The following is a 26583-nucleotide window of genomic DNA, read 5'->3' as shown; positions in this document are numbered from 1 at the left end:
TAGCACATTAGCTTTATTAATTACTCTGTGGGCAAGGTTACAGAGTTTCTGCTGTGATGCTGAAATACATTTTCCACAGCTGTGTGTTGGTTGCATATCCACCAGGAAAGCAAGGCTCAATTCAGCGGCAGCTGAAATTCCTTTTCACTGCAACTCTCTTGTGGAAAGAGCGACTGTTTGGTGACATTTTCTATCCATTTACTCTTAGACCACCTGTGCACTCTTCCATTAACTCCAGTAATTTATTTATGAAGCCATTATGAAGAAAAAAAACCTTAGACGTTTCCTCTTCTAATGTTTATTCTGTTGGGCCAAGCTCTTTCAGACTGCCCTTAAGTTGGGACGCTCTTCATACACCTTCAACTGAGCTCTCCACCGCTAAACTACAATGGGCGGACTAGAATGAGCCTAACCACCCAAACTAGGTCTTTGGCAGATTTTGTGGTATTTCTCTGACTGGGCTGGAAACGTTGAGCCGCTGGCAGCGCGGCAGCGCGGGCAGGAGCGCTGTGAGGAGCCAAGGGGCCGCGGGCCGGCCCGTTCCCTCAGCGCCCATTGCCCGCCCCGCCGCGGGGGTGGAGGGAGGCGGCCCGGGCGGAGCGAGCCCCGCCGCTCCCCGCTCTGCCTCCGCCCCTCGCCGCCGGGCGGGCTCGGGCCGACCCTTCCCTCCTCCGCCCTCCCCTGGCAGCTGCGAGCGCTGGCAGCATCGCGGGCGGTGTCTCGTCCTCGTCCAGCCGGCGGGAGTCGAGGGACGCTGTCCGTCCGTCCGTCCGTCCGTACGCGCTGCACGGCCTCGACATGTTCCAGCTCCTGCGAGGCTTCCTTGTGCCGGCGGCCGCCTGCGACGGGAACAGGGATGGCGAGTCCCGGTACGCCAACCTCTTCCGAAAGCTGGACCTCAACGAAGACGGGAGGGTGGACATTGCCGAGCTCCAGACGGGCCTCCGGGCCATGGGCATCCCTCTGGGGAAGGAGGCGGAGGAGGTAAGCGCGGGCCCGCAGCCGCTGCCGAGCGGGCTCCGCCGGCCCCCGCGGCGTGGGGAGGGCGAGGCGGGCCCGCCGCTCTGCCCGGGGGACGGGGCGCGGCCCGGCCGGGGCTGCGGCGCGCCCGGGAGCCGTGTCCGGCGGCCTGGGGCCGCTCCTGGATGGAGGCGGTCTCGGGCCTGGCGTTTTCCTTCCCCGGGCCGCAGTTCCAGCGCCGGGGCCGTGTTGTACGGGCACGCCCCGGGTTGTAGGCGAAGGGTCCCGGGCGCCTACAGCTGTCGGCGGTTCCTCTGCCAAGTGGGTTTACTCATCGTGTGTGGACTTTTGACATCCTTTGACTTCTTGTTGAGTGATACTCTGTAGCACATTCCTCTTCCTGCACGATAAAGGCTGGCTGGTAATTTACAGCTTTTGTCCACCACTCCACCCATGCATAATCTAGATCAGAGTAAATTAGGGTTTGCTTTGGGCAGCAGGTAGTGGAAACCTGCATAGCCGTAGGTTGCAATTTCAGAACTAGTTATTTAAGCTAAACACATAGACATGGAAGTTATTCTTGAATAATAAGGTCAGTAAATAAATTCCTCTTGATATCTGACTGTTGTCAGATATCGAGGCCCTTTATTAGAAAGTGCACACTTGTAACAGTGGCCATCAAACCGTGAAACCGACAGTGCCGAAACTCTTCGTGGTGTGGCTTCTGCAGTGATCGGTTGGACGATTACATTCCTTTGTCCCTTGTATCAGTGTTGTGACCTCAGAAGTCAGTAAAACTGAATTCATCAAGCATTCCAGTGTGATGCTGACTTACACTAGCAGGTCTGACCTGGAAGAGAAACTTCTCTTTCCTAATTATTTTCAGTAATCCCTAGGGATCAGCATATAAAATAATTTAATACGCAATTCTGTGGGTGCAAGTGTTTGTGTGGTAAGGCAAGTCTGCGCTGACAAGACACACATAGGTTTATTTAGGAGCAGGTATACGTCAGAAGTGTGGGGGAAGCTACTATTGTAACAATTCTGCTTGTTTCACTTTAAAGAATGATTCCATGGCATTCCACTGCTGTGCCCGTACTAGCTGTTGCATACTTTCTAAAGGAGGTGCAGGAAAAGGAACTTAAATTTCAACTCCATTGTCAAAAGGTGTATTGGGTCAATAATTCAGTGACCTTATGCTGATTGTGTGACAGTTTTCCCTGTGGTCTGGTTATTTCGTCTCTGTTTTGCCTCCTTCTGTTATATTTAATTCTCTGTCTCCTATACTTAAGAGAAAAGTATCCAACAGACCTCTTGAGTTGAATGGTGTTTATTCAAGAGTATAAATGAAAGCACACTTTCACTTCAGTGTTGCTGCTGGTCAAAATCATCTTTACGATAGGCACCTTTTGTGTTCTTAGGTTTTTGTAGTTAAAGGAGGGACAGGCTGGCCTTTTTGGTTATCCATGAGAGTTGTCAGTGTTCAGAGCATGCTAGCTATGAACCCCAGCCACACATTTATATGGCCATTGTTGTAACCTGTTTTACCTGTTTGACTGTAACAATTTGGGGGTTTTACTTGTATTGAACAACAGGAAAACAGGTGACCAGCTGATTTTCTGGTGTTTAACAAAAGTGGTCTTCCCACATAATTGACTGACAGGCCTGGTGTGCTGCTGAATATTTGAGCAACTTAGAATTGAAGTTCCAAGTTCTTTCTCAAGATCAGTGATCTTCATTAATTGTGCACATCTGAGTAGGTGTCAGATAATTCTCAGTTGCTTCAGGATAAACTGAAAGGGATGCCCATGAAACAGACATAATGTAGACATACCTGGATGTAACAGAGAGCAGGAACTGCTGCCTTAGTTGTTAAAGACACACACAGTAAACATTATGAGCCATGAGTCATCTTCTCATTTGGGAGGGGCGGGAGAATTGCTGGAGTGCAGGGAAACTCCTGTGTGCTCACTGTTTTAAACCACGGTGGGCACATTTGGAACCAGAGACTAGAGTAGTGCTGTGTACCTGTTAATAACTCGACTTCTTGTAATATGAGAGCCTCAGTAAGTCTTGCCTTCTGCGTCTTTCCTGCCTTTTTGTGGCTAATCTGCTTCCTGTACTTTCTTGCAGCTCAATGCTGCATTCTTCCACTTCAAGCTCTAAAGTGATGTTCAATTCATTTTTCTTACTGCTTGGTAAAAAGGTATTTCATTAATGAAGTGAGATATTGAATTATCATATTTGGAAAGGCAGAAGTAGTCTTATAATTACTAATAACTAATGAGTAAGGAATTGAGACATAAAAATGTTATATGATGAGGCAAAGTGTTTTCTACTGAACTGCTCAGCCCTGCCGGCACAGTGGCACCATGGCATGGGCAGGGCTTGGGGTATCCTAGAGCAGTGTCAGTTTTGGTGCCTCATGGATGCATCAGAGACTCAAGCCTGGTTATGTTGATGCTGGTCTGTGTCAGGTTTTCAAAAATCCCTTGCAAGGCTGGCTTCCAGCACATAGGATGAAATCCATATACCTGGGAGTGCTGGCCATTGTCCTTCTGAGCTGCACAGCTGCTTTCTGGCTAACCTGTGGAAAAGGGACTGTTTGAGTGTTCCTGAGTTTCACTGCAAAGTCAGTTGGTTGATCCAAAGTTGTACCATCTTCACAGCATAGTGTTTGTGCTGCTGGTACTGTTTTGCTCTTTTGTCTTCAAGTGCAGTTTCTCTCTAGAAGGAATATGCATGTTTTTAAAAGAGACAAAGCTACTATCCATTTGAGTAATAGACTACAGGTATGCACATTCCATCAGCTGTGAACCTGTGTGGTAAGCTTTGGAGGTGGCTTGCATCTCCCTCTAAGGAAGAATAATTTTCCCCCCATACCTCAACCTGACAGAACCTCCTGACTTGACCTGCCTTTTGGCAGTATCTGACAGATGAAAGTAAATGACTGGAAGATCTGGAATGTGTGCTGCTTGGAGGCTGCCAGGGTGACTCCTGTTTTATATTGTGGCATATTACCTGCCAGGAATGGGTTACTTTGCAAAGCTTTGCAGAAGATTCCTGACATAATGTGTCATTACCTATGAAGGAGGAATTCAAGGTGGTAACTATCAAATGTTGCTCTACAAGCAATATTAACAGCTATTGTACAGTGACTTTGATAAGCAGGGGCACAAAATAGATGCTGGGATCAGATCACAAATGATCTCATGCTGTGTCTTCAGAATGCCATGAGTCTTGTAGGCGGGAGCACCATAAATGGTGTGAGTGGTTGGGTGAAGTACTATTTTTGTTCATCCTTTCCTTCTGCTGCAATCAGTCCTTACAGTAAATCCGTAGGAGGTGAACCCCATATTTCAAGCTTCAGTTTGAGATAGGAACAGCCAAGTATTCAAATTCAGGTGCTATTTATACATTGAGTTCTGGACTAGGAGTAGGAAGATGTTGCTGAAATGAATAATTACATTCTGGAACCAGCCTAATGATCTTATTTGGACTAACTCTCTTAGCATTTTGACAAAAGCCTTTGGCTACATTGAAGCTCTTTTGGATAAAGAAACAGCGTGAAGAGACTCCTCTGTGTGTTGGGGACAGGGCCTAATGAGACTAAATTCACAACAATCAGACTACTGTAATGCACACCTGTAATACTGGCCATCTAATCAGTTCAGAGTAATCGATAATTTCTGAAAATGTGAGTCCAATCACCTCTAAAAATTACTCAGAACACTTGAAGTATGTTTCTGCATTTAAACCCCAAAAACTTCATAATTCTGCCAAGTGAGGCAGGCTCCTGTGCTGTGTTCCACTGCTGTGTCTCAGCGTGGGGATGGCTGCGAATGGCCCAGGTGTGCATTGCTTCCTTCTGTGTTTTTCTCTGGCCTCCAAAACCTGCAGCTAGATAGTGCTTCAGAGCTTGAGCTTTCCTTAGCAGTTCTTAGTCCAGAAAGCACACACTTGTCTAGTGACTGAGCTAAATAGGTCCTTAAATATTTATCCACTGCCTTATTAAGATTTTTGCACTTATTTTAATTTTGGTAACTTCCCCTATGTGGTAAAATTAGAAGGGTAGGTAGACCAAGGTAACTGAAGCCTCCTTAATCCAGTTGTAGCTTGGCTAGAAACAGAAGAAACAGTGATTACTTCGGTAACTTGGAGGAAGATATATGGATATCTTGTATCACACTGTATCTACTCTTGGAATTTATCATACCTAAAATGCAGATCCACTGTCTTAAAAGCTTCAGTACTTCCCTGTCTCTGTGTCATTCTTTATATGAATTGAAGCTTTCTCTCACCTTAAGTGTTTGCCCAAAACCTGGTATTACAGATTTAGAGTAGCCTGACATCTTCAACTTTTTATCAAAACAGATGTCATGTCATGTGATTGTAGAAAACTGGAACCATTTAGTTCCTTTAAACTTCCCTTTTCTGGTCATAATAGATGCGATGATTATGACTGGTTATGGGGACTTAATTGTGAAGTGCTGCAAATACCTTCAGTAATGTGTTCAATTAGTAAATTGGAAATGGGATGTATTCACTTTGCTTCCATTGTAAGCAGACATGTCAATCATTATTTCATTTCTATGTGTACACCTTTAGTGCTGTAGTCTCCAAGTCTCCATATGAAAGAGCAAGATGAATCTTAAATTAGTTTTAATAACACTTTAAACATTCAAGGAGAGAAAATGAATTATTTTTAATACTAACTTGACAGGTTTTTTCCTTGAACAGTGACAAGGTACAGTGAATGATTAATTCTTCCTCCTCTTGCTGCAAAGTGCAAGAATGCCAAGAATTCCCAAATATGGGAAGCCCTACCTCTGAGACCTCTGTTAACCACTGTGTTGAAATGCTTTGTTAAATCCCTGTCTTGAGACAGCAGTGTGTTCCAGGTGAACAAACAAGGGAAACTGTTAAATCTTTTGAAATTACTATGGCTGGGATGCCTCAGTAGCAGAGTTGTCCTATTTAATGGGAAAACTTAGTCTACCACGTATGCCCAAAGTCAAAAATACTAGTGTAACTTGCAAAGAATGCTGAATAAAAGTTCAAGGGATAGTTTGCATCTTCCATGAATGCTGTTTCAGATTCTTGAAATTTAATTCATAGCTATGAGTTGAGAGAGTTTATCCAGGTCCTCAAGGAGCAGCCTCTGCGAGGCATTTTGGGAGAGCATACTCACACTTGCGTCTTGTCCTTTTTTGTCTCGTTTTCTAGAGATTCTGTTAGCTGGAATGGACCAGGGAGGAGATCTCTGCCGGTGCTGTCCTGTTGCAGGGAAGAGCGGCACTTAGGATAGGGAACAGGAAGGGGAAGCTCTGCAGCTGAAAGCAGCATCTGCTGCTGTCAAGGGTGCAAGTCTGCTGTGCTGGAGCGGGGGGCTCCTAATGCCTGGCTGTAGCAGGTTTAAAGGGCCTGCTTGGATACTGTTCACATGTTGGTAGTATCCTCTGGGAGGCAAGAGAGCAAAAATGAATGCTGAATTTGGACAAGTTGGGAGGCCTTTAGAGGCAGTGCAAGTTCCAGTTTTACCCAGTGTTGTGCTGGATTTCTGGAGGTGAATGTCAGTCTAGTTCGTGTGTTATGGAGCTCACTGGGCTGTAATGCTGTGTGAACGCATCCTCAGGCCCTGTCCCTTTATCCTCGATTTATCTCCCAGCTGATGTGGTTTGACAAGACTGACTTTAAAATAATCTTTGCTAGTGATTTTGGGTTATCATAGTCTGCATAAATTTGTGTAGTCTTAGCAGATATAAATAGGAAAAAGACTGTCATCTGCTGTGTCTCCAGTAAAGGGAGAAGTGTTGTGTATACTTCAGCTGTGACTGAATTTGACATCCAATAATATTACAGCTGAATAACTTGACACTGTAGAGCTATGTGAATGGCTAAAAAAATACTTAAGAGGAAAAGAATTGAAAAAGGGGGAAAAAACAATATCATGATTTGTTTTATATATAGTAACTCTGATTTTAAAAGCAAATGTGAAATTTGCTTTAAAAGCAAATGTGAATATCCAAAGACATGATGATGTTCTTACTGTGGTGCTGGAGTTCTTCGTGTGCAGCATTTGTATCTGTGCTCTTTGGAACTGTGGTTGCAGATTACAGAACACATAATTGCTACTTGTACCAGATGTCTCTTGAAGTGCTGTTTTATGCTTGTGTCTCGTAGATAGCATGATAGCAAGCAAGCAACTTCTTGATGAATCACTTCCTATTAAATATTCTTTACATTATATTAATTAGCTGAAATAACAAGCTAATGAATAGATTGGTAATCCTTTGTACTCAGCAGCCCCACCTTCTACACACTGTTCAGAATGTGAAGGCTCATGCACAATACACAAATAATGATACTAAATAATGTAAAAATTAGACTGTGAATTTAAAAGAAAAGTCTACATAAAACCATCAAGATTTCTAGTGTATTGCATTCATTGTCTTTAGTTGTAACCATGAATGTGTTAAAGTTCATAACTTTGGCACAGAGCAATCTAATAACTCATCAGGACACTTACAGAGAAGAGTAGGGAGTTTTTGATGTGTATATAAAGCCTGTCTGTAGTTCCTTTTTTTTCAACAGCTGACTGACTTCCATTTCCACACCAAATACAGAGGTCTTCTGATGGAGTAGGAATTCAACACTGCAACATGATTTATATAATGGAGAATTTTTAAAAAAAATACCTTCAGTGTTTCAGTCTGCTTGTGGCCTCTTGTGTTGGTGTTGCCTCGTTGTGCAGGACTTGGAAAGTAGCTGTATTAACAAAATATACAACAGGAAAAGAACAAATATAGTAGAATTATGAAAAAAAAAGAGGAGGAAAGACAAAAGTGACAGTGTCATGACCAAATAGGTCAGCACAGGAGTGTTTTAGTCTGTCTGTGTGAAGGCCTGTAGCATTAAAAAGAAAGATCACAGAATCATTGTTTGGATTGGTAGTGACTTTTAAAAGGTCTTGTGGTCCAATTCCCCTGCAGTATAGCAAGGTTGCTATATCAGGTTGCTCAAAATCCCTCCCAGCCTCACCTCAAATGTTCCCCAGGGTGGAGCATCTGCCAGGCTCTGGGCAACCTGTGCCAGTGTTTTACCACCCTCATCGTAAAAAATTTCTTCGTTACACGTAATCTAAATTGATACTCATTGCATTTAAAACCAATACTTCCTGACCTATTGCTACAGGCCCTACTAAAATGTTTGTCTCTTTTATAAGCCCCTTTAAGTACCAACAGGCTGCAGTAAGGCCTCCCTGGAGCCTTCTCATCCTCAGTGTGAAAAACTCCAGCCTTTCCTCATATGCGCCTCACAGGAGAGGTGCTCCTGCTCTCTGATCATCTCGGGGGCCTGCTCAGGCCCTGCTGCACCAGGTCTGTGTCTTTTCTGTGCTGGGGACCCCAGAGCTGGATACAGTACTCCCGGTGGGGTCTCATGAGGGTAGAGTAGAGGGATGGAAGGTCATGCTTCTTTTTCTGCAGCCCGGAATATGATTGGCTTTCTGGGCTGCAAGCACACATTGCTATAGCTCATGTCATCATCCAAACTGTCTTCCTATATCTGTCAGTAATTAACAATTCTTTATGTGGTCACCATTTCATTTTACCCAGTGAATTATCCTTACTGCTTGGGGATTACAGTTTTTAGACAATGAGAAACAAAATGGTGTGCCTTGAAAAATAAACATTTGGATCTGAGCCCTTGTAAAGGTGAGGTGATCCCACAGTAAGGCAGTAACAAGAAATGGCAGGTTTTATGTGGCAGGCATGCCAAACATTGTTTCCCAGGACTTGTAAGCGAGTGTTGGCACCTTGGTTCCTGCTCTATTGTAAGCCTGCCTATTTTAAAAGGCATCCAGTTCTCCTCCATCTGAGAAGCTGGTGACCCAGGCACTGGGAGAGTGACAAGTGGCTGTAATTATACAAAATCTGGTGGTATATTAAATGCAGAAGAGCAGAGGTGGATTCAGTGTCGAACTGAAGTGGGGAGTGATTGACTGATAGAGTAGCGTGTGTGTGGAGGCTGTGGAATCTCCTTCCTTGAAGATGTCCCAGACTCAGTTGGATGTGGTCCCACACAACCTGATCTATTTAGATCTAATTAGACATGCTTTCAGCTGGGGCTCAGTTCAAAGGACTCCAGAGGTTCCTTCCAACTTGAATTACTATTTGATGCTGTGAAGGGGCAGTCTGTACCGAGAACTTAGTGTGCCAGGCTCCCCACAGAATCCACAGGTGTCTTCCTGCTGGCTATGCCCATGGAGTATGGAACCCCCCAGGAGGAAGTTTCTACCTGCCAAGTAGAAGACAAGCTTCTTGCAGCGTTCCTGTTAGTTCCACAAACTTGCAAATCACTGATTTTAATCTGAAACTTTAATGCCCACATAATTAGTTCACCTCACAGACAGCAAGAGGCTTTTGTTTGCATGAGCTTTTAGATTTGTACTGAGAGAAAAGCACATGTCCCATATGTTTTTGTTCCCTGTCATTTCTGTTCTGTTTCATTGAGAATGGCGGAGACTGACTTGAAGTCAGGAAAATAACTGTCAAAACAAAAGTAGGGAATGGAGAGTATGTTTGTGCTTACCATTTTCTCATTGTTGCAATCCACTTCTTTGGCAGATGAACTGAAAGGTGCCCCCCTTCACATACAGAAATTACCAGCTCTCTAAACTAACTAGGAGTTCCTGTTTTCTTTGGCCCACATCATCCTCGGCAGCGGAGGTTTTATTATAATTATAATTTAGTTCAAGTTTTGTCCTCACAGATATGTGAGACAGAAAACAGCTTTCCTTGTTCTGCATTTTGGTTTGTGTAGTTCAGGAAGCAATAGGGAACAGTAACAATTGTTGTGGAGTGGAACTCACACAAAGTGATTACAAGTGTCACATAAGTCACCTCTTCTCAGGAAGGCATGGGAGCCCAGCAGGACACTCGGACCCTGCAGCATGACGTGTCACAAGTGCAGTAAAAGATGGCTTGAGATTGATTATCTTTGAGAGGAGACTCTTCAGACTAGGGTACTTTTTAATGGTGGGGTTTGGTTGGTTTTTTGTTTAGATTTTTTTTTAATGATTAATCTACTAGCCTTTTAAAATTTCTTGTTAGAAGGTTGTGGTCAGGACTGTATCCATAAATATCTGTAAATGTAAACTAACTTTTTTTTTGTAATGGGAAGTTCTGAACAGCTTTAACCGTATTGACAGAGGCATGAAATTGATGAGTATATCTATCTGTGTTGACAGGTTATTAGTAGAAATTACAATGAAGCTGGACTTATGACTATACTAAGAACACTGTTTTTCAAAGCTGGTACCAAATCACAGTTATCTGAATATGTGGTATCTTGACTTGATTTTTATTGTGCACAACTTGCTGTATTATGGAGGGTAAATAAGTTGCTCATTTCACTGGCATACCATGTCAGTTTGCTCCATTTCATTGAGAAATTCTTGATAATCTTATAAATTTTGTTTTTTTGAGATGAAACTTTAAAGTACATTACTTTTTTAGAGGAATAGGGAAGATGAAGGAGGCAACATAAATGTATTTAGGTGCCTTCAGTCTTTTTCAGACTCCTTCAACAAATGCACCAGTTTTCTGCTTTCTTAGTGTTTGGTTTCTGTAGCCTAGAACTTTTTGGACTTTGGTCTTTTGAGTACCTCTACTAATTAAAGAGGTGTAAATAAAATTAAAACCAGATTTTGCAGATTAGAACAGCCATTCAAATCTTGTTGAGGGTTACTTTATACAGAAACTACAGTTGCGCAAGGCAGTCTGCTGAATAGAAGATACGAGGAAGAATTTTTGGTGCTTGAAATTTGGAAGAATTTTGGCTGCAGAATAGAAGGGCACCAGTGAGTTTTTCAAGAAGCAAGAGCACACGCAGCTGACCGTGCTTGTCAATGAGCAGCTGCTGGATTTTTGCAGTTCCCTTCACTGTGCACGAAAGGCCGGCGCTCTGCTGCTTCATTCTTGGCCTTCTGTGTTCTGCACAGGACTGAAGCTGAGCGAGGCTGTTCGGCTTTGCTGCTTTTCAGCGCCTGTGCCACGCGGCAGCTGCAGTGCCGTGAAGCTGCGGTTCGTGACGAGATGGTGCTGTCAGCCTGGGCTCCTGTCCGCTACTGAGGGCTCCCCCCGAGGATTTTGCACACTGAGGGAACCCACAGGGACCAATGTCCAAAGGAGGGGATAAGACATAATTTCCCCTTCAATCTTGTGTTCTAGAGCAGTATTCTGGTTTCCCTGCTGGCTTCCTGCACATCCTGCCCGAGGAGATGGCAGTGCTGTGGCAGCACGAGGAGCGATGGCAGCCGCCGTGGCCCTGGCTCTCCGTGCCCGGAGCTGCCCTTGCTGCAGTGTAAAGCCCAAGCTCCTAAACCCTGCAGAGCTTCCCTGGGCTTTGCCTTAAGTACAAGCCTCAGCAATTACACGCTGCTGCTTGCAGGGCTGCTATAATTGCCCTTCTCTAACAAGTAAGTTTTCACACGTGGAGACGGTGAAGTTTCCTGGCCCTTTGTTGGTGGAGAAGCGTCTGCCAGGGTTGTGTTTGAGACTTGTTTCCTGCAGTCCTGGCATTGCATACCATGCATTCAATGCATAGTTAATTTTACATGAAGTGTTTCTATCTGCAGGACAGTTCCTAGGAAGCACATGCAAGAAAGGAAGATAAGTGTGTTAGTGTTTGTTTAAAATTGTAGTCAGGGCTTCAGTTTGAAGTCGAAAGCCGTGTTCTCTCAAACGCTGAGGGCTGCACGTGCCACTGGGGCAAGATCTTTGTCATTTTTTGGTCAGCATTTAAAGAGTTAATTGCTGTTTGTATTTATTACCTTTTTAATTCATAATTAACAGACCACTTTGTTAAGATGATAGTCAAGGTTCTGCTTATTTTACTGACAAATTTCATGTACAGGAAACTCACAGGCTTAAACTTGTTCTCTCTCAGGTTTTTCTCCTGTCCCCCACCTGTTCCTCCACAAATTATTTGATACCTGTAGGTATAACTTGCCAGTGCTGGTAAGAAACCTTAAAATTTCTGCACAGAAACGTTATGTAAATAATAAATAATGCTTTCCTAAATATATATTTGCTGCCAGGTGTTTTCTCTCCCTATGCAAATACTGAGTGTGTTAAATTCTGAAAACAAAATGATGTTTTGTGACCTGCTGTAATTTGGACAAATAAAATATTCATTTTTCTCTCACTAGAAAATTTTTAAAGCTGGGGATACTAACCAGGATGGACAGCTGGATTTTGAAGAATTTATGCAGTATCTTAAAGAACATGAGAAAAAGATGAAACTGGCATTTAAGAGCCTGGACAAAAACAATGATGGTATACCTTGATTCATTTCATTTGTTCAAACCTTGTCTGAAGAAACTGCATTAAAAGTCATGTAACTTATATTTGTCTGACTGGAAAAAAAAAGTTGTGAATATGGAATCCTTCTTTTTCTTAACATGATCATAATTAAATGCCATAGATTAAAAAAAAAAAAGTTTATTCTTTCTATTTTCTCCAAATACACTGAACTGGGGCTCCTTGTTCCCCAGATGAAGAAACTGTGAGGAAAATTCTATTTCTAGCTATTAAAGATAAGCCAGTTTTTAACTAACTTTATATATGTAAGTATATTTGCATCCTATTTGCTTTGACTGTGTAGTAGACATCAAAACACATCATCTGTGCTAAGTTGATTTTTAAATCATCTTTGCAATTATTCAGCTGTTGCAATGAGCTCCAAGGTGCTAAGTTTATTAAGATCCACATTTTAAATATGTATCATCTTTATTTTAATGTTTCAAGGAAAAATTGAAGCCTCGGAAGTTGTCCAGTCCCTCAAGATATTGGGCATAAACATTTCAGAAAAACAGGCAGAAAAGATCCTGCAAAGGTCAGGAGTTATTATTTTTTGAGGCAGCTTAATCTTTGTTGTATTGTTAATTTCTACATTTTTCTATTTCAGAGAGGGGGATAAATGGGATTATGACTTTGAAAGGTGTTGGTAGTTACTATTGGAGCATCTGGTTCTGGGAGGAGAATGTTACTTTATTTCTCTGTAAATGTTGTTGATAGCAAGAAGCTCTGCATTATGTTTTTAAATGGAATAGGACAGATGCACTTGGATAAGAGAAGCCTAGTATTGAAAGGCCATGGCAGATTCAGCCTTGAAGTCACTATATGGAATTTACAGTCAGATTGGAATTTACAGTTGTTATTGATGTGATAACCCAAGTTAAAAAAAGGGGGGGAGGGAGGGGGAAGAAAAAGCAAAAAAAACCCAGAACAAAACCCCACCATTACTATTTCCTTATATAGTTTTGTTCAATTTCTTTTCAGTATTGATGCTGATGGGACAATGACAGTAGACTGGAATGAATGGAGAGATCATTTTATGTTTAATCCAGCTACAGACATTGAAGAGATAATTCGATATTGGAAACATTCCACTGTAAGTTAAACTTCCCTTTTAACCTAGTGCAGCTCTTAAGTTCATCTCTGATGTGTTAATTTGTGATATTGAGTATAACAGCTTCACACTTGTTATATTTCAAGCATATCTGTATTTGGTTTTCCTTTTCACTTCATGCTCTCCCATTTACAAGCAGGATTGTGTCAGATGAGTTCCTTCTGAACGAACAACGTCATCTAAACTTTGCAAATAATTATCAATTATTCTTAGGACATTTTTCTTCTTCAGTTTCTTCTTTTGGAGATATTTTACAGAAAAATAATAACCACAATAGTAAATATTTTTCTTTGCACATTAAAGTACAATTTGATTTGTTGAAACAACTTATATAGACATTTTAACTTTTTCTTCTGTTGAAATTAGTATTTGCATTATATTGTATCATGATAATTACCATAAAATCAGTGGTGTCTTTTCTGGTGATTTTCTGGGCACATCGTGCTCTTTTGTGCCAAAGAATTTAATTTAAGCATACAGAATGTACAGCAATAGGTTATCCACTGTGCAGAGAAATTTTTTAGGTTTTTATTGACTAGAGCTGTTAACACCTCAGTGACTGATTTTTAAGAACAATAATAAAGTAGGTAAACCAACAGTAATCCTGTTTGTTAAATATCCTTCCTGTAGATTATTGGAGGAAATAAAATAAGGCTGGATGCCTTTGAATATAGTGAGACCATTTATATCTCCAGGGATTAGTCAGCATTTCCATAATAAAAAAACATTTTATGAGATCTGAGAGCTTTGAGTGTTTGACACTGTACAACCTCAGCTCAGGAGTGCTTGCCAAAAGGCAGTTAGCTCCCTGTTTGCTGAAGAGAGCACTTGAAGCACTGCTATGAGATCAAATAGTCCTGGTCCCAGCTTACTTAGTGGAAAAAAACCTTTGCTTTAATAAAATGCTCCTTACTATTATTACACATAAGATCTGTGGTTTTTGTTTTCTATGATGGAATGTCATTAGTTGCCCCCAAGAAACAACTGAGGGAGTCTCCTGTGATCTTAGTGTTGCAGACAGCTGATGACCCAGTTATCACAACAGGCAAAATCCAGCAACACAGCTGGTCTTTGAGATAAGAGCAGATGTGAAACCTCCCAGCCTGGCTGGCATTTACAAACAGCTCTTACAATTCTGTTTTTATTATATAATTGCTATCAGACCCTTCCAAGCAGATAGCTACATTGGCATAGAATTATTATGGTAGCTGTGGCCTTTCTGGTATAAACACTCTCAAATTTATCTTTTTTTTTTTTCTTAGTTGTGTTTAGGTCTCAGTACACACACGGTTTAAACCCTGGTAGATATGAATAATATCTCTTAGAACACTGAATTTATGTGTTGAGAGTTTTGATTGATCTTTTGATGTTTCCGTAGTTGAGCCTGATGACACCTTACTTTGAAACCTCAAATGCAACAAAGATGAAAGGATTTTCCAATTAATCTCTTCTGTGTTTAATATCCAGAATAGCTGGTGCTTGTCCTTTTTGTTCAGTGGCTATATTTACACTTCGCATTCTGCAATTTTTGTCCCAAATGACCAGGACAGTATTCTGTCTACTGACAGAGAGAGAATGCAACACAAATTAGGGATATAATGTCTACAGTTAAAATCAATGGTAGTTCAAAGGTTTATCAGTTAACACACTTTCTGGTCAGTACTTATCAGTTATTAATACATTTTTGTTATTTTTATAAATTTAATTTATATGTAATAGCAGATTTGCATTATCTACAGTGTGCTTTTTCTCATGTATGATGACTATAGGTTACACTTAAGAGCAAAAGTGACATGTGAGATTTCATAGTGTTTAGTTTTATCATTAAAACCTACATTAATGTTGTTCTTTGATCAAATCCAACGGCAATACAAATATGCCCCCCTTAGTGAAATGTCAAACTCTTATAGCTGAAAAAAGAAATTAAATGTGTCTTTGAGTATAACTGATGATAAGAAAATCTATGAGGCATCTGTCAAACCATTCATTTGGTAGGATAATACACAGCAGTCGCTGGAAATAGAACACTCTGATATATCAGCTGTCAAAACCCTGCTTTAAAATGTTGGGGAGTCTGGGAGAAGGAGACATCCCCCATGTGTGAATGAATTACCGTGAGAGAAATCTCTTGTTAGCAACCTTAGGAGATTACCAAAGTAATCCCACAAGACTGTCTGGTGAAAGGTTAGCTGCAACATATAAGCATTTGAGCTTTAGTGCTGACTTTAAAGGACTGCTGATCATGACAGAATGTCTTTGCTTGGGCCATACTCAAGGAGGAAATTTGTGGTAATTTTTAACGATGATGGTGCAGTCTTTGAAATGGTGGGTCTGTGGTGTTATTGCTCAATATCTATGTAGAAGTCACTTAAAGTTGCTTTTCATTGAATAGCAAAGCATAGCAAGTTAATTATAGAATGTAAATTTGAGATATTTTTTGTTTGTAACTATCACTTTACTTGCCCATTCTTAGGTAGTGTATTAATTTGAAGTTAGAACTGTGGATAAAACTGAGGTGATGGAACGAGATAGTTATTTGCACATCTTTGCTTTGGATTCATAAAGGTATTGGATATAGGAGATAGTTTGACTGTTCCAGATGAGTTCACGGAGGAAGAGAAGAAGACTGGGCAGTGGTGGAAGCAGCTGTTGGCAGGAGGAGTGGCTGGTGCTGTCTCTCGGACAGGTACAGCACCCTTAGATCGCCTTAAAGTCATGATGCAGGTAGGTGCAATGTTCAAGAATTTCTTGGTTTCTAGTGTATCACTTCAGTTTCTAGAGATCTGTTGGGAAAAAATGGGGGGCCAAGGTCAGTGTTTAAATTGCAGTGGTCTGGCTGTGTTTCGACAGTTTCTGTTTTTTTTGTTCATAAAAATGGTATTTTATAGATGTGGGGAAAATGTAAGCAAAATGTTACAGTACTTGTGCTAGTAAAATTAGATTTTTTCAATAGGGCATATGGTTTTACTAGTTGATATATTTAATCAATTTAATACTGATGAGTTTTATAATTTAATCAGAGCCATGTTCTGTACTGTGACTTTGGTTTTGGTTTTTTTTAGGTTCATGGTTCCAAGTCAAACAAAATGAATATAGCCAGCGGTTTCAAGCAAATGTTGAAAGAAGGTGGTGTCCGATCCCTTTGGAGAGGAAATGGTGTAAATGTTGTGAAAATAGCTCCTGAAACAGCTATTAAGTTCTGGGCTTATGAACAGGTAGGATGATAAATCAATAATGAAAATAATGCTAAATAAAGTCCTAAATCACTCTCACTGTTTGTTATTGGCACTGTTGTATTATATAGGACTTGTTGTCTTGTGCCCTTGTCCCAACATGTCCCCTTGTTGGGGATTTTTTCATAGTAATTTGAGCGACTTTCAGATTTAAAATAGCCTATAGAATACTTACTATTGGGCAGATTTTACTGTTGTATTATAAGCAGTGCAAATGAATTATATCTGTTACATGTTTTAAACTGTCCCTGACTGTGCATGGCTTTGTGTGGAGTACTGCATTAATATCTACATTGTTGCTGCAAAGTGACAACAGGCAAAAACTTGGCACATTATTGGCTAGCTGAACGTGGGGGGGCTTCATTTAAAGTCAAATATCACAGTGCTATGTATGATGCCTTCATCCTGGATTTCAGAGTTATATTTACCTCTGAATCAGCTTTAAGCATCATGTTAAGGCCTAATCCTCCTTTGGAAAATGAACTCCCATTCTGGTGCATTTAAATGAGCTTTATTTTTGCTCTGTGAGGCATGCTAGTGCCTCAAGTAAGACCAAATGAGCACACTGCACATCTCTGTACAAGGAGGAGATAAAAACAACAAAACACCAAATAAATCTGGGGATGTTGCAAGACTGAACAGCAGATTTTGGTGCCACAGAGTAACTTTGGGCACATTATTCTTTACTCATGGAATGACACGGTATGTACAGTACTCAAAGTGCTTCTGTGAAATCTTTCATTCCTTGACTGGACAACTAGATCTGCCAGGGAATTTGGTTCTCTGTTTTCTGGAGTTCTTAGTGTAGGGACCCTTGAGCTGACTGTTTGCAGAACACCTGATGGTACTGTGGGTGACTGAGGTAGTTCATCTAGGAATTCTTGCAGGCTGGAATGCTTACTGTGTTCTGGAGAATCTTTTTGGGTCAGCAAATGTGACTGTAAATGCATGAAAAACTAAGAACAGGCATGTTCTTATGCTTGAAAAGACATTTTGTACTATACTCTTGCCTTTTACAATAACTCTTACCACTCCTAAAAAACATGTGTGTTTATGTTTTAACTATACAGTATAAGAAGATACTCACTAGGGATGATGGAAAGTTAGGCACTGTTGAAAGATTTGTATCTGGTTCTTTGGCTGGAGCAACAGCACAAACTTCTATTTATCCCATGGAGGTAAGTATCCCATGGAGGTAAGAGACTCTGCTTCCATTGGAGCCTGCAAAATGTTTGGTTTGTTTGCTAAGTTTGTTTCCCCATTTTGCTCTCGAAAATATTATAAAAACTCCTCTCTAGTCTGGTACCTTAATTTTTTTTTTACTTTGGACTTAATTTCAGTGCTAGGCATTTTAGAATATACTAAGTATTAACTGATTCTTGTAACATTTTGCTGTATAGTATTTTATAAAACAATATTTAAATAAAACCTAGTGAAGGAAAAAAGATGATCCAATAACATTTAAAATCCAGTATGTATTCAAGCATTTTGCAAATTGGGCATAAATCCTTTTCCTGCTATATGTAAGCAAGGAATAATGTTGTCTGGACAGAACTGAAGTTCTGTGGTGTTATGATGGGAAGATGCCTCTGATTAGGAGAACAGTGTGGGGGAAGGATGTAACAGCTACAGCTCAGGCTGCTGGATTGGCTGCTCTTTCCCCTATAGGACATGCCTGTTGGTGGTACTATACACTGCAATTTAACCAGTGTTAATATATTAGCTGCTCCAGTGTAATTGTAACACACCATTTCACAGAAACAGCATGTATTTTCTTTACTGCTGGTTCTCCAGAAGGTTTATCACTTGTGCAGATCCATGTTGGAATAGGTGTTGGGGCGGGGACTAAACCAGTACCAGCATCAGGTTTGGTAGAAATGGCAAATGTAACCTAAACAGCTTTTTCATGGGTGGGGATTTCAGTAGGAATTGGGGCTGTTTTCATTGCTGAAGTAATAATGATCTCTTTAGAGCACCCTTGCTGTTCCAGAGGGTGAATCCCAGTACAGACTGGGTTAAGTTAGGGAGGAACTGCAATATTCTGTAGATTGTCTGGATTACACTGATCAGTGGAGACAGAGGTCTTCCTCACAAAGATATGGTACTGTCCTATAAGTGTTTTTTTAAGGATGTTTCTAAATAAGAGAGAAAAGCCAAGTACCAGGAAATTCCTGAGGAAGATGCAGTCTTATGAGGCTTTAAAGTAGACCAGATTGTTGCTCAGGAAACCTCCTCTGTGGTTTCTTTTGGATGCTGTTACTAATTTCTTTGTCCTAAGATGCAGTACAGACTTGCTTGCATTATTAACCAGGTGTTGGGTTTCAGTAGTGAGACACAATTATTCGTTGTATTCCTCAACTACCTCTTTAAGTGTCATACTTTTTGAAATATTATTTTCTTAAGAGGCTTTAGTGTTCCCAGATCAGAAGTATCATCTGCTAGCATGTTAGTACTCTCACTTGAGCCTTAGCTAATACTTCTATGGAATATTGCCTACACTGTTGCCTACACTGTTGTCTTCACGTTGATCAAATAGCTGCCTGTTTTAATCAAGAAAATAAAGCTAAAATGCCATTTTAAAAGGCTAAGAATTTGTAAGCTAGTGTATAGTAATGTGTGGTGCTGTGCTCTAAGGACAGAACTTGAAGAAGCCTGCTGCTAACAATGCTTTACCAGTAATCAAAAGAGATTTGCAGCACCAAAGTGCACAGCAGTTCTAGAGAATTCAATAAGCAGAGATACTCTGTGTATCTAAAATAGATTAATTAATAGGTATGTAATTAAGACTGCTATTTTTTTTTCCTTTTAGGTTTTAAAGACCAGATTGGCTGTGGGTAAAACAGGGCAATATTCTGGGATGTTTGACTGTGCTAAGAAGATTTTAAAAAGAGAAGGTCCAAAGGCCTTTTACAAAGGCTATATTCCTAATATTCTGGGTATAATTCCTTATGCTGGCATTGACCTTGCTGTTTATGAGGTGAGTTTAGATCACTGAATGCATGTATCTGTCATTAATATAAAAAAGCGTAAATATATTTAGAATGTTTGCATTATTGTACAATTACAGCTGGTTCAATTTTAAAAAGACAAAAGAGACTTTCCACTTATGTTACTAGACCTCAGTGTTTCTGTTTGCCCCTCCTGAGGAGTGCCTGGGCAGATGGGCCCTTCCATGTAGGAGTACCAAGCAGGAAATGTTCTATGAGAGGATTACACAGACCTTGGCAGTACCACAAGCTTTCATACTTACCTAACCTTGTAAGACTGGAACATACCCATTTTATGGGAAATATGTGCCTTTAAAAGGATATTCATATTATGATAGTTTATACATTTTTTTGCCAGTTGTTAGGTTTATGAGTGGATTATATTAACCTGAATTCCTTCTGTGTCTGTGCATGTTACCAGGATTCTTTCTGGCTGACACAGCTTTTCTGAGGAGCTTGAAACGCTGCTGTCCTTCCTTTCCAGAGAAACTGGCACCTATTTCACCCACCAGCAATGTTGAAAGTCTTTTATCTACCTTACATAATATGTATTGCTTCAAAGTGTCTTAAATAACTCAGACACACAGACTAATTTTTTTCTAGTCTAGACAAATCTTTTTTTGACACTGCATTAGCCATCACCAGAACTGTTTGAACAAACATTTTCAAAGCTGTATGGAACTTCTTTTCTACAGTTTGCATCCTTGTTTCTGCATGGGATGATGTGCACAGATGTGTGAGCTTTCTTTTCCACCTCCTCTCCCCAAAGTATTACAGGTACACGGGCTCCTTCCTGCTGCTGGATCTTCTAAGGATTTCTCTTCTAGGTACCAACTATTGTAGTCTGGTTGAAGTCCTTCCCTGTGTGCTCAGGTGTTTACCTGTGCCCCTCAAGCATGTAGTGAAATTGGTGCTTTTCACGATTGAGCCCTTAGGATTCGTTATGAATAAAGAAGTATTTGTTTACCTTTTTGAATGCAAATCTCTCATCTTAGTGTTTAATTTTATACCTTGGCAGCTCTTAAAGAGTACGTGGCTAGAGCACTACGCGTCGAGCTCTGCAAACCCAGGTGTGTTTGTGCTGCTGGGCTGTGGCACCGTTTCCAGCACGTGTGGGCAGTTAGCCAGTTACCCTCTGGCTCTCATCAGAACACGCATGCAGGCTCAAGGTGAGTTCTTCTTCCTGAAGATGCTTCTGTGTGGTCACATGAAAATTGTATCATGTGGAATAGCTCTAGCAGAGAGATAGGAATAAAAAAAAAAAACGGCTTGGAAAAACTAAGGATGTATCTGGTAAATTCTCCTTAATGTTGGTCCCTTCTCCCTCTTACCCCCAACACTGTTGTTCTTCACACTCAATTTAAAAAGTAACATTTCAAGCACTGGTGCTTTGTATATTCTGAAAGCCATGTTCTGTACAAGACTACCAGACACAGCCCCTGTCATAGTCTGGAAGCACTCTTCTAAACTTTGCAATGTTTTCTAAATTTTAGAGAGTAAATGATTGGGCTTGTATTGTCCTGAGAAGGTAGACAGCAGTGTTTGCTCTGTAGGATATTTCATTATGATAGTTTCATAGTTGAGATTTTTGTTTGATAGGTTTCTGTACAGATTTAAGGATGGGAGCGTAGATTTCCAAAGGAAGGTAGGTGGATAGTGCTTTCCACTGGGATTTAGACACATGGATATCTCCCAAATGTCTGGGATTAAAAGATATCTTTTGTGTGGACTTGAGGTAGCAGGCTCACGATCCAAGTGTTTGAGACTTGCTCAAGATTTTTAATATTACTAGAACTGTTTTATAACACATTATCTTTTTGTTCTAGCCTCAGTGGAAGGAGCTCCACAGCTAAGCATGGTTGGTCTCTTTCAAAGAATTGTTGCTACAGAGGGACTCCGAGGACTCTATAGGGGCATAGCCCCTAATTTTATGAAAGTGCTTCCAGCTGTCAGCATCAGCTATGTTGTATATGAAAAAATGAAACAGAATTTGGGAATAGCCTGAAATGGAGGAAAGAGGTGAGATGCTTCTAATGCTGTTGGAAACACCAAAACAATAATGGTTTCTCAAGTAATCTGCTCTCACAATTAGAGACAGATCTTTATAGAGAGATGCTGCGACTTCCACATTTGCCCTTAAGTGGGAAGAAACTTCCTTAAATTTTAGTTCACCATTTTTAAACAGATACCTATATTGCACTTTAAAATGTCACTGAGTTGGAAAAAAAAAATCAAGAAACTTTAAATCAGCAGTATATTTGTATTTTTAGGAAATCATACATATTTTACTCATTGGGTTTTTTTAATTTGTCCTTTCTAAATGTGTATTTGTCTTGGGTGAAACCAAAGGTAGGAGAAGTTTATACTGCCTTGATACTGAATATATGAAAGTGACTTTGTGTTTTGTCATGCTGCCTACACTCAAGCAATTCACAGGCGACGTTTTGCATGCCTAGAAGTGAGCACTTTTGTTATTTTTGAAGACTGAATGTTAAGTTCATAAGAAATAGCATCTTGGATACACACAATGATGGAATAACACATTAAAATGTAGCCCATCACCTTTGTCTTCAGGCAAACCTTTTTATTTGTCATTATTTCAAGAGCCTGAGAAACTGCTGTTCTGCAGAATCAGAATACCTCAAATGGATTTACACGGTATTTTTGTAATACAATCAGCAATTTTGATAACTTGCTTCACTGGACCTGCTTTTCATTGCACTTGTAAATGTCAGCACCATTAACCATGGCAAAATTTGGGTTACAACTGCATGTTTTATAGGACCATAAAACAGAGGAACAGAAAAAGCTTGGATGTTAGATCCATTCCATGCAAGTGCAAGTTGCTATTGAAAAACAGGATGGAGGATCCAGTACGAAGCTGGTAGTAACTGCAGTACAGCCAGTGGCAGAGCTGTTCATAGCTCTGGGAACAGGAATGCTTGTCACTTTGGACTCTCCATTCTTTCCCTTATTCAGAGAGCTACATCCACGCTGTGCTTTTAGCCAGTAGAGCACTGCATTATTATGTGAAGGATTTTTACAGTTTTGTTATGCGAGATCAGTCTTCTGTGCACATTGGCTGTGAGTGTGAAATTAGGATAATAAAATACTGAAGTGTTTTGTCCAGGTGACCAAGTGGCAGTGCTGACCTCAGGTGCCCATCAGATTGGTCTTAATGTAGCATGCAAAGCATGCATACAGACCTGCGAGTGCTTGAGAAACAGCTCCTCCTCAAAAAACAAAGCAGCCCTTCCTCAATTCAGAAGATTAGGTATTTCCATGTACAAGTCCTTCCAAAGTGACTTCATTTTTTTTTTTTTTTGTGTATGTGTGGAGGGGCACACAGTTGCCTTCAGGCCTGAAGAATGAAGTAGATTAACAATTATCACCAGACTCATTTGTTAGGCCTTTTCTGCTTTCTGTACTGTGTAGTGTCTTAATCTTGGTAAATTCGAGATTATACTTACCTTGACCTTCTAAAAGCAACTGTTCTTAGACCACTTTCTGAAATTGGATTATTGAAGGAAGAACTTTATTCTGTTAAGGTCATTAAGGGTCTTCTTTTTAATTCTTTCTTTTTTTGGGCAGACATGAGGGGTGCATGGTGATTTTTTTTTTTTTAAGCAGAAAAATAAGCAAGCGAGCAAAAATAACTGCCTAAATCTCCCTTGTTCTACATATGCTTTGGGCCATATTTTTCAAACAGCAATCACATGTAAATTTGTGTTCAGTGCTTCCATGGCTGGTGTTTATTCTCCATAAACTGATGCATAGCAATTCCATAAAATCTGTATTACAGAATTTTTTTATCACATTTCAGAAAATGGCAGCTCTAGCTGTATTTTGGCTTTCCCTTTAGGGAAATGTTGGACTTTGCACTTTAGAAAAAAAAAAAAAAGTCATTCTATCCAAATCATTTCTATGTATAATGCCTTTCTGATCCGAGTTTTCCTTGGTTTTGCCAATATCTTTGTACCTTTGTGGGATTTGTGAGATCAGTTGCTGGTAATTTTGTTTGACTGTGACCAATGAGCAAACGTATTGTGTGTGTGATGTAAAGATGACTTTAGCATTTCTGTCTTCCGGACTTGTTCCACTTTGTTTATAGTGTGCAAGTGCCATTATGAATATTGAAATCATGGTGACCTTTTCAAATGTTGAAAAGATGAGCTGCTTCAGATTGGATTTTTCATTATGTGCCTTGATGATGACTGTGTTCAATTGTGTATTCTTTGTCTCTTAAATGTATGTTTACCTTTCTAGCACCATAAAACTAGCAGTTTCTAATAAATCTTTGCTTCCTTATTTGGCTGGAGCGTGCTGATGTGGTTTTTTTTTTTCAAGGTCTGATAGATGACACTTCTTTATTGCATTACACGCATAATACTCCATGTAAAAATTGGAGGCAATTGATCTAAAAGTAGTTTTCAGACTAGACTATGCTTTGCTATTACACTGATACTTGAAAACAGTTGGAGGTAAGTCAATCTCCTGTTTACATCCTGTTTACAACTGTCTCACTGCTTAATGGAAGACCACACTGTGAATATTTTTGTTGTTCATTGAACAGTATTAGCCAATAATTTGCTTCTGTGGATGTTGCTTGACAGAACTCTTCATAATCAGGGACAAACGTGCTTGTATTACTCTTGATCTTGCTTTGTTGTTAATCTTACTTGTTAGTCAAAGGATCAATACAAAATCTTTTCAAGGTAATTGACCTAATTTACTCTGCATGTGTAGTATGGCTATGCTGCTAAAAGCTTGTTAGCAGCCAGCTTTGACAGCTCCTTTTGAGGTTTTCACACCAATTCTTCAAATGTTAAAGATAATTGTAAACAAATTAAGGGAAGCTTTTCTTGTAACGTAAGATATAGAAGTTTTCTTTTAAGTAATGGAAGAGGTAGATGCACACTTAGTGAACAATTTGATCTTCAATTTAACTTGAGGCAAGAATGCTTTTAATTGCAAATGCTCTGCAAGAAGAGCCCACAGGGGGAAGGGGAAGGGAAAGATTATTTGTTTTCCCTTCAAGATGTATGTGGAGTGTGACAGCTATCCAGTACCATTAACACTAGAAAACACTGCAGAAATGGCATGAAATCTAAGCTAGTGCTGCCAGTGTGTGTCTTTCCCTCTTGATTGTGGTGGGCTTCCAGGCAGGGTATGCCTGCTGCAGCAGGGGCATTCCTTACAGTGGCACCAGCCTGGGACCAAGCTGCCTGGCACACCTGCTCACGGAAAGGTGAACTCTGTGTGCTGAAAGCCCCTTGGCACCTTTCCCTTCTGCTAAAGAATGCCTGGTGCCCAGCACTCCCAGGTGAGACTGGGTGTGGGCCTGCCTGGTGCCCAAATTAGCCTTCAGAGGCCAGGCTGAGGTGACTTCTGTCCTTTCCTGCCTTGCTTCACAGCTCTGAGCTAGCTGCACTCACCGGTACAGGGAGGATGTATTGGCAGCTTTCTCTTTGTGGCTTTCTGATTTTAAACAGTTGCATGAGGTGTACAGCAAGAAGTGTGTTGCAGTAAGTGGTATTGCTGTGTAAAAATTACTAAAATAGCAAGGATGTCTCAACCTGCAGGCTATTTGCTGTGCAAGGAAGTGTGGTTTTTAAATGCTTCCCCTTCTGATGTCAGAGTTGTCTTGGGAACGGCTTTTAGGACTCGAATTAAAACAAGATACTGATCCTAAACTGTATGTTGTGGAGAACATAATTGATAAGAACTGGATCTTTAACACAGAGGGATTTGGGAATATTGACAGTCTTGGTGTGTAACTTAGGACTAGCTTCTAAGCCCTCTTGGTATCTGAAAATGTGCTGAAGTATTGCCTTTTTTGTCAATATTTGTCCAGAGTAAAAATTGTCTATATTTTGGCAACTAAATAAATGCTTGATTATTGTGCACCTCAACTCTTATGCATTGCATCTGCTTTGCTAAAGGGCTAACAAAGAAATCTGTTATGTACTGTGTAAGTTTTAGAAAACACCCATAGTGTTTTCTATATGCATTTACATCTATTTATGTATACATGCGTAAAACCTTCTCTTTGCACCAAGTTTGTGCATCTCCTTTGTGCAGCAGCTGGAACAGCTTCCAATGTGGTCTTTTACTTGAACACTCTTGGAGCCCTGAAACTGCTGTCGCTGCAGAGCTTTCCCCTGCGAGCTCAAAGTAGGAGATTGAGAAGTAAGCTCTCTTAAATGTGTCAGTGGTACTCATGCTAAAATCCAGAATCGGTTGTCCCCCCTAGGTTCATATGAACTGGAATATCTAGTGCCCATCCCCTAGAAGTAGGTGTTGGCAGAAGCCTTGGCTTGCAAGGTGGGAGTACAGGAGATGACCTTTTGGACGGGTTCTGCCATTTTAAACTAAGCCTTTTGTTAACATACTTGCCCTGTAGTTTAGCTCTTGCTGAGGCTCTGATATGGAAGGACTCACGTTTTCCCTAAAGCAAATGCCATGGGTTTTAAGTGTTACAGACTTGGGTATGAGCCACTCTCTCCCCCTGCAGCCTAAACGGCCCCTCTCGGGGCTCTTGCAGGGATCGTGCGGGCTCAGCCTGCATTCCAGCAGTGCCATCTACTGTCGAGCGGGAGCACCCACTTCTGAGGGCATGGCTGCCAGGCTACAGGTGAGTTCATCCTCTGCAGTTACTATCTTCACAGCAGAGGAAAAGCACTTTATAACAGTGCAGGATAAACCCAGCTAAGCCACGTTTTTATCACAGAACCATGGAATCTGTTGGCTTGGAAGGAACTATTGATTAGCTGTTGGCCCCAGCGTGGGTCTCTGTGATGGCATGTCCCTGCCATGTCCCCATGCCTCCATACCACGTGTGTTGCAGTTTGGTAATTGGGCCATTTTGCTTTCCCTAATGAAACAAATTCCTTAACTTGAACTGGCTTGCTGTGTAGATGCAACAGCCT

At 40.8% G+C, this 26583-nt stretch overlaps 1 protein-coding gene across 2 annotated transcripts; it reads left to right on the top strand.

The window, feature by feature from the left end:
• Positions 1-521: 521 nt before the first annotated feature.
• On the top strand, positions 522-23985 carry SLC25A24 (solute carrier family 25 member 24). Of its 2 annotated transcripts, XM_038144468.1 has the most exons (11): positions 967-984; positions 10211-10354; positions 12173-12299; positions 12771-12858; positions 13305-13416; positions 16000-16158; positions 16497-16649; positions 17738-17845; positions 19477-19644; positions 20673-20823; positions 21481-23985. In XM_038144468.1, exons 3-11 carry the CDS (start codon positions 12230-12232, stop codon positions 21657-21659), a joined length of 1188 nt encoding a protein of 395 aa, XP_038000396.1. In that variant the 5' UTR covers positions 967-984; positions 10211-10354; positions 12173-12229; the 3' UTR covers positions 21660-23985. The 2 variants fall into 2 exon arrangements, with proteins under 2 accessions (XP_038000395.1, XP_038000396.1); XM_038144467.1 differs by lacking the exon at positions 10211-10354 and having other exon boundaries at positions 522-984; positions 21481-21673.
• Positions 23986-26583: the final 2598 nt, after the last annotated feature.

The sequence above is a fragment of the Motacilla alba genome, chromosome 8, assembly GCF_015832195.1.
Source record: "Motacilla alba alba isolate MOTALB_02 chromosome 8, Motacilla_alba_V1.0_pri, whole genome shotgun sequence".
Taxonomy (NCBI): domain Eukaryota; kingdom Metazoa; phylum Chordata; class Aves; order Passeriformes; family Motacillidae; genus Motacilla; species Motacilla alba.
Note: the sequence above shows the minus strand (reverse complement) of the source record. Positions and strands in the feature narration are given on the sequence as shown.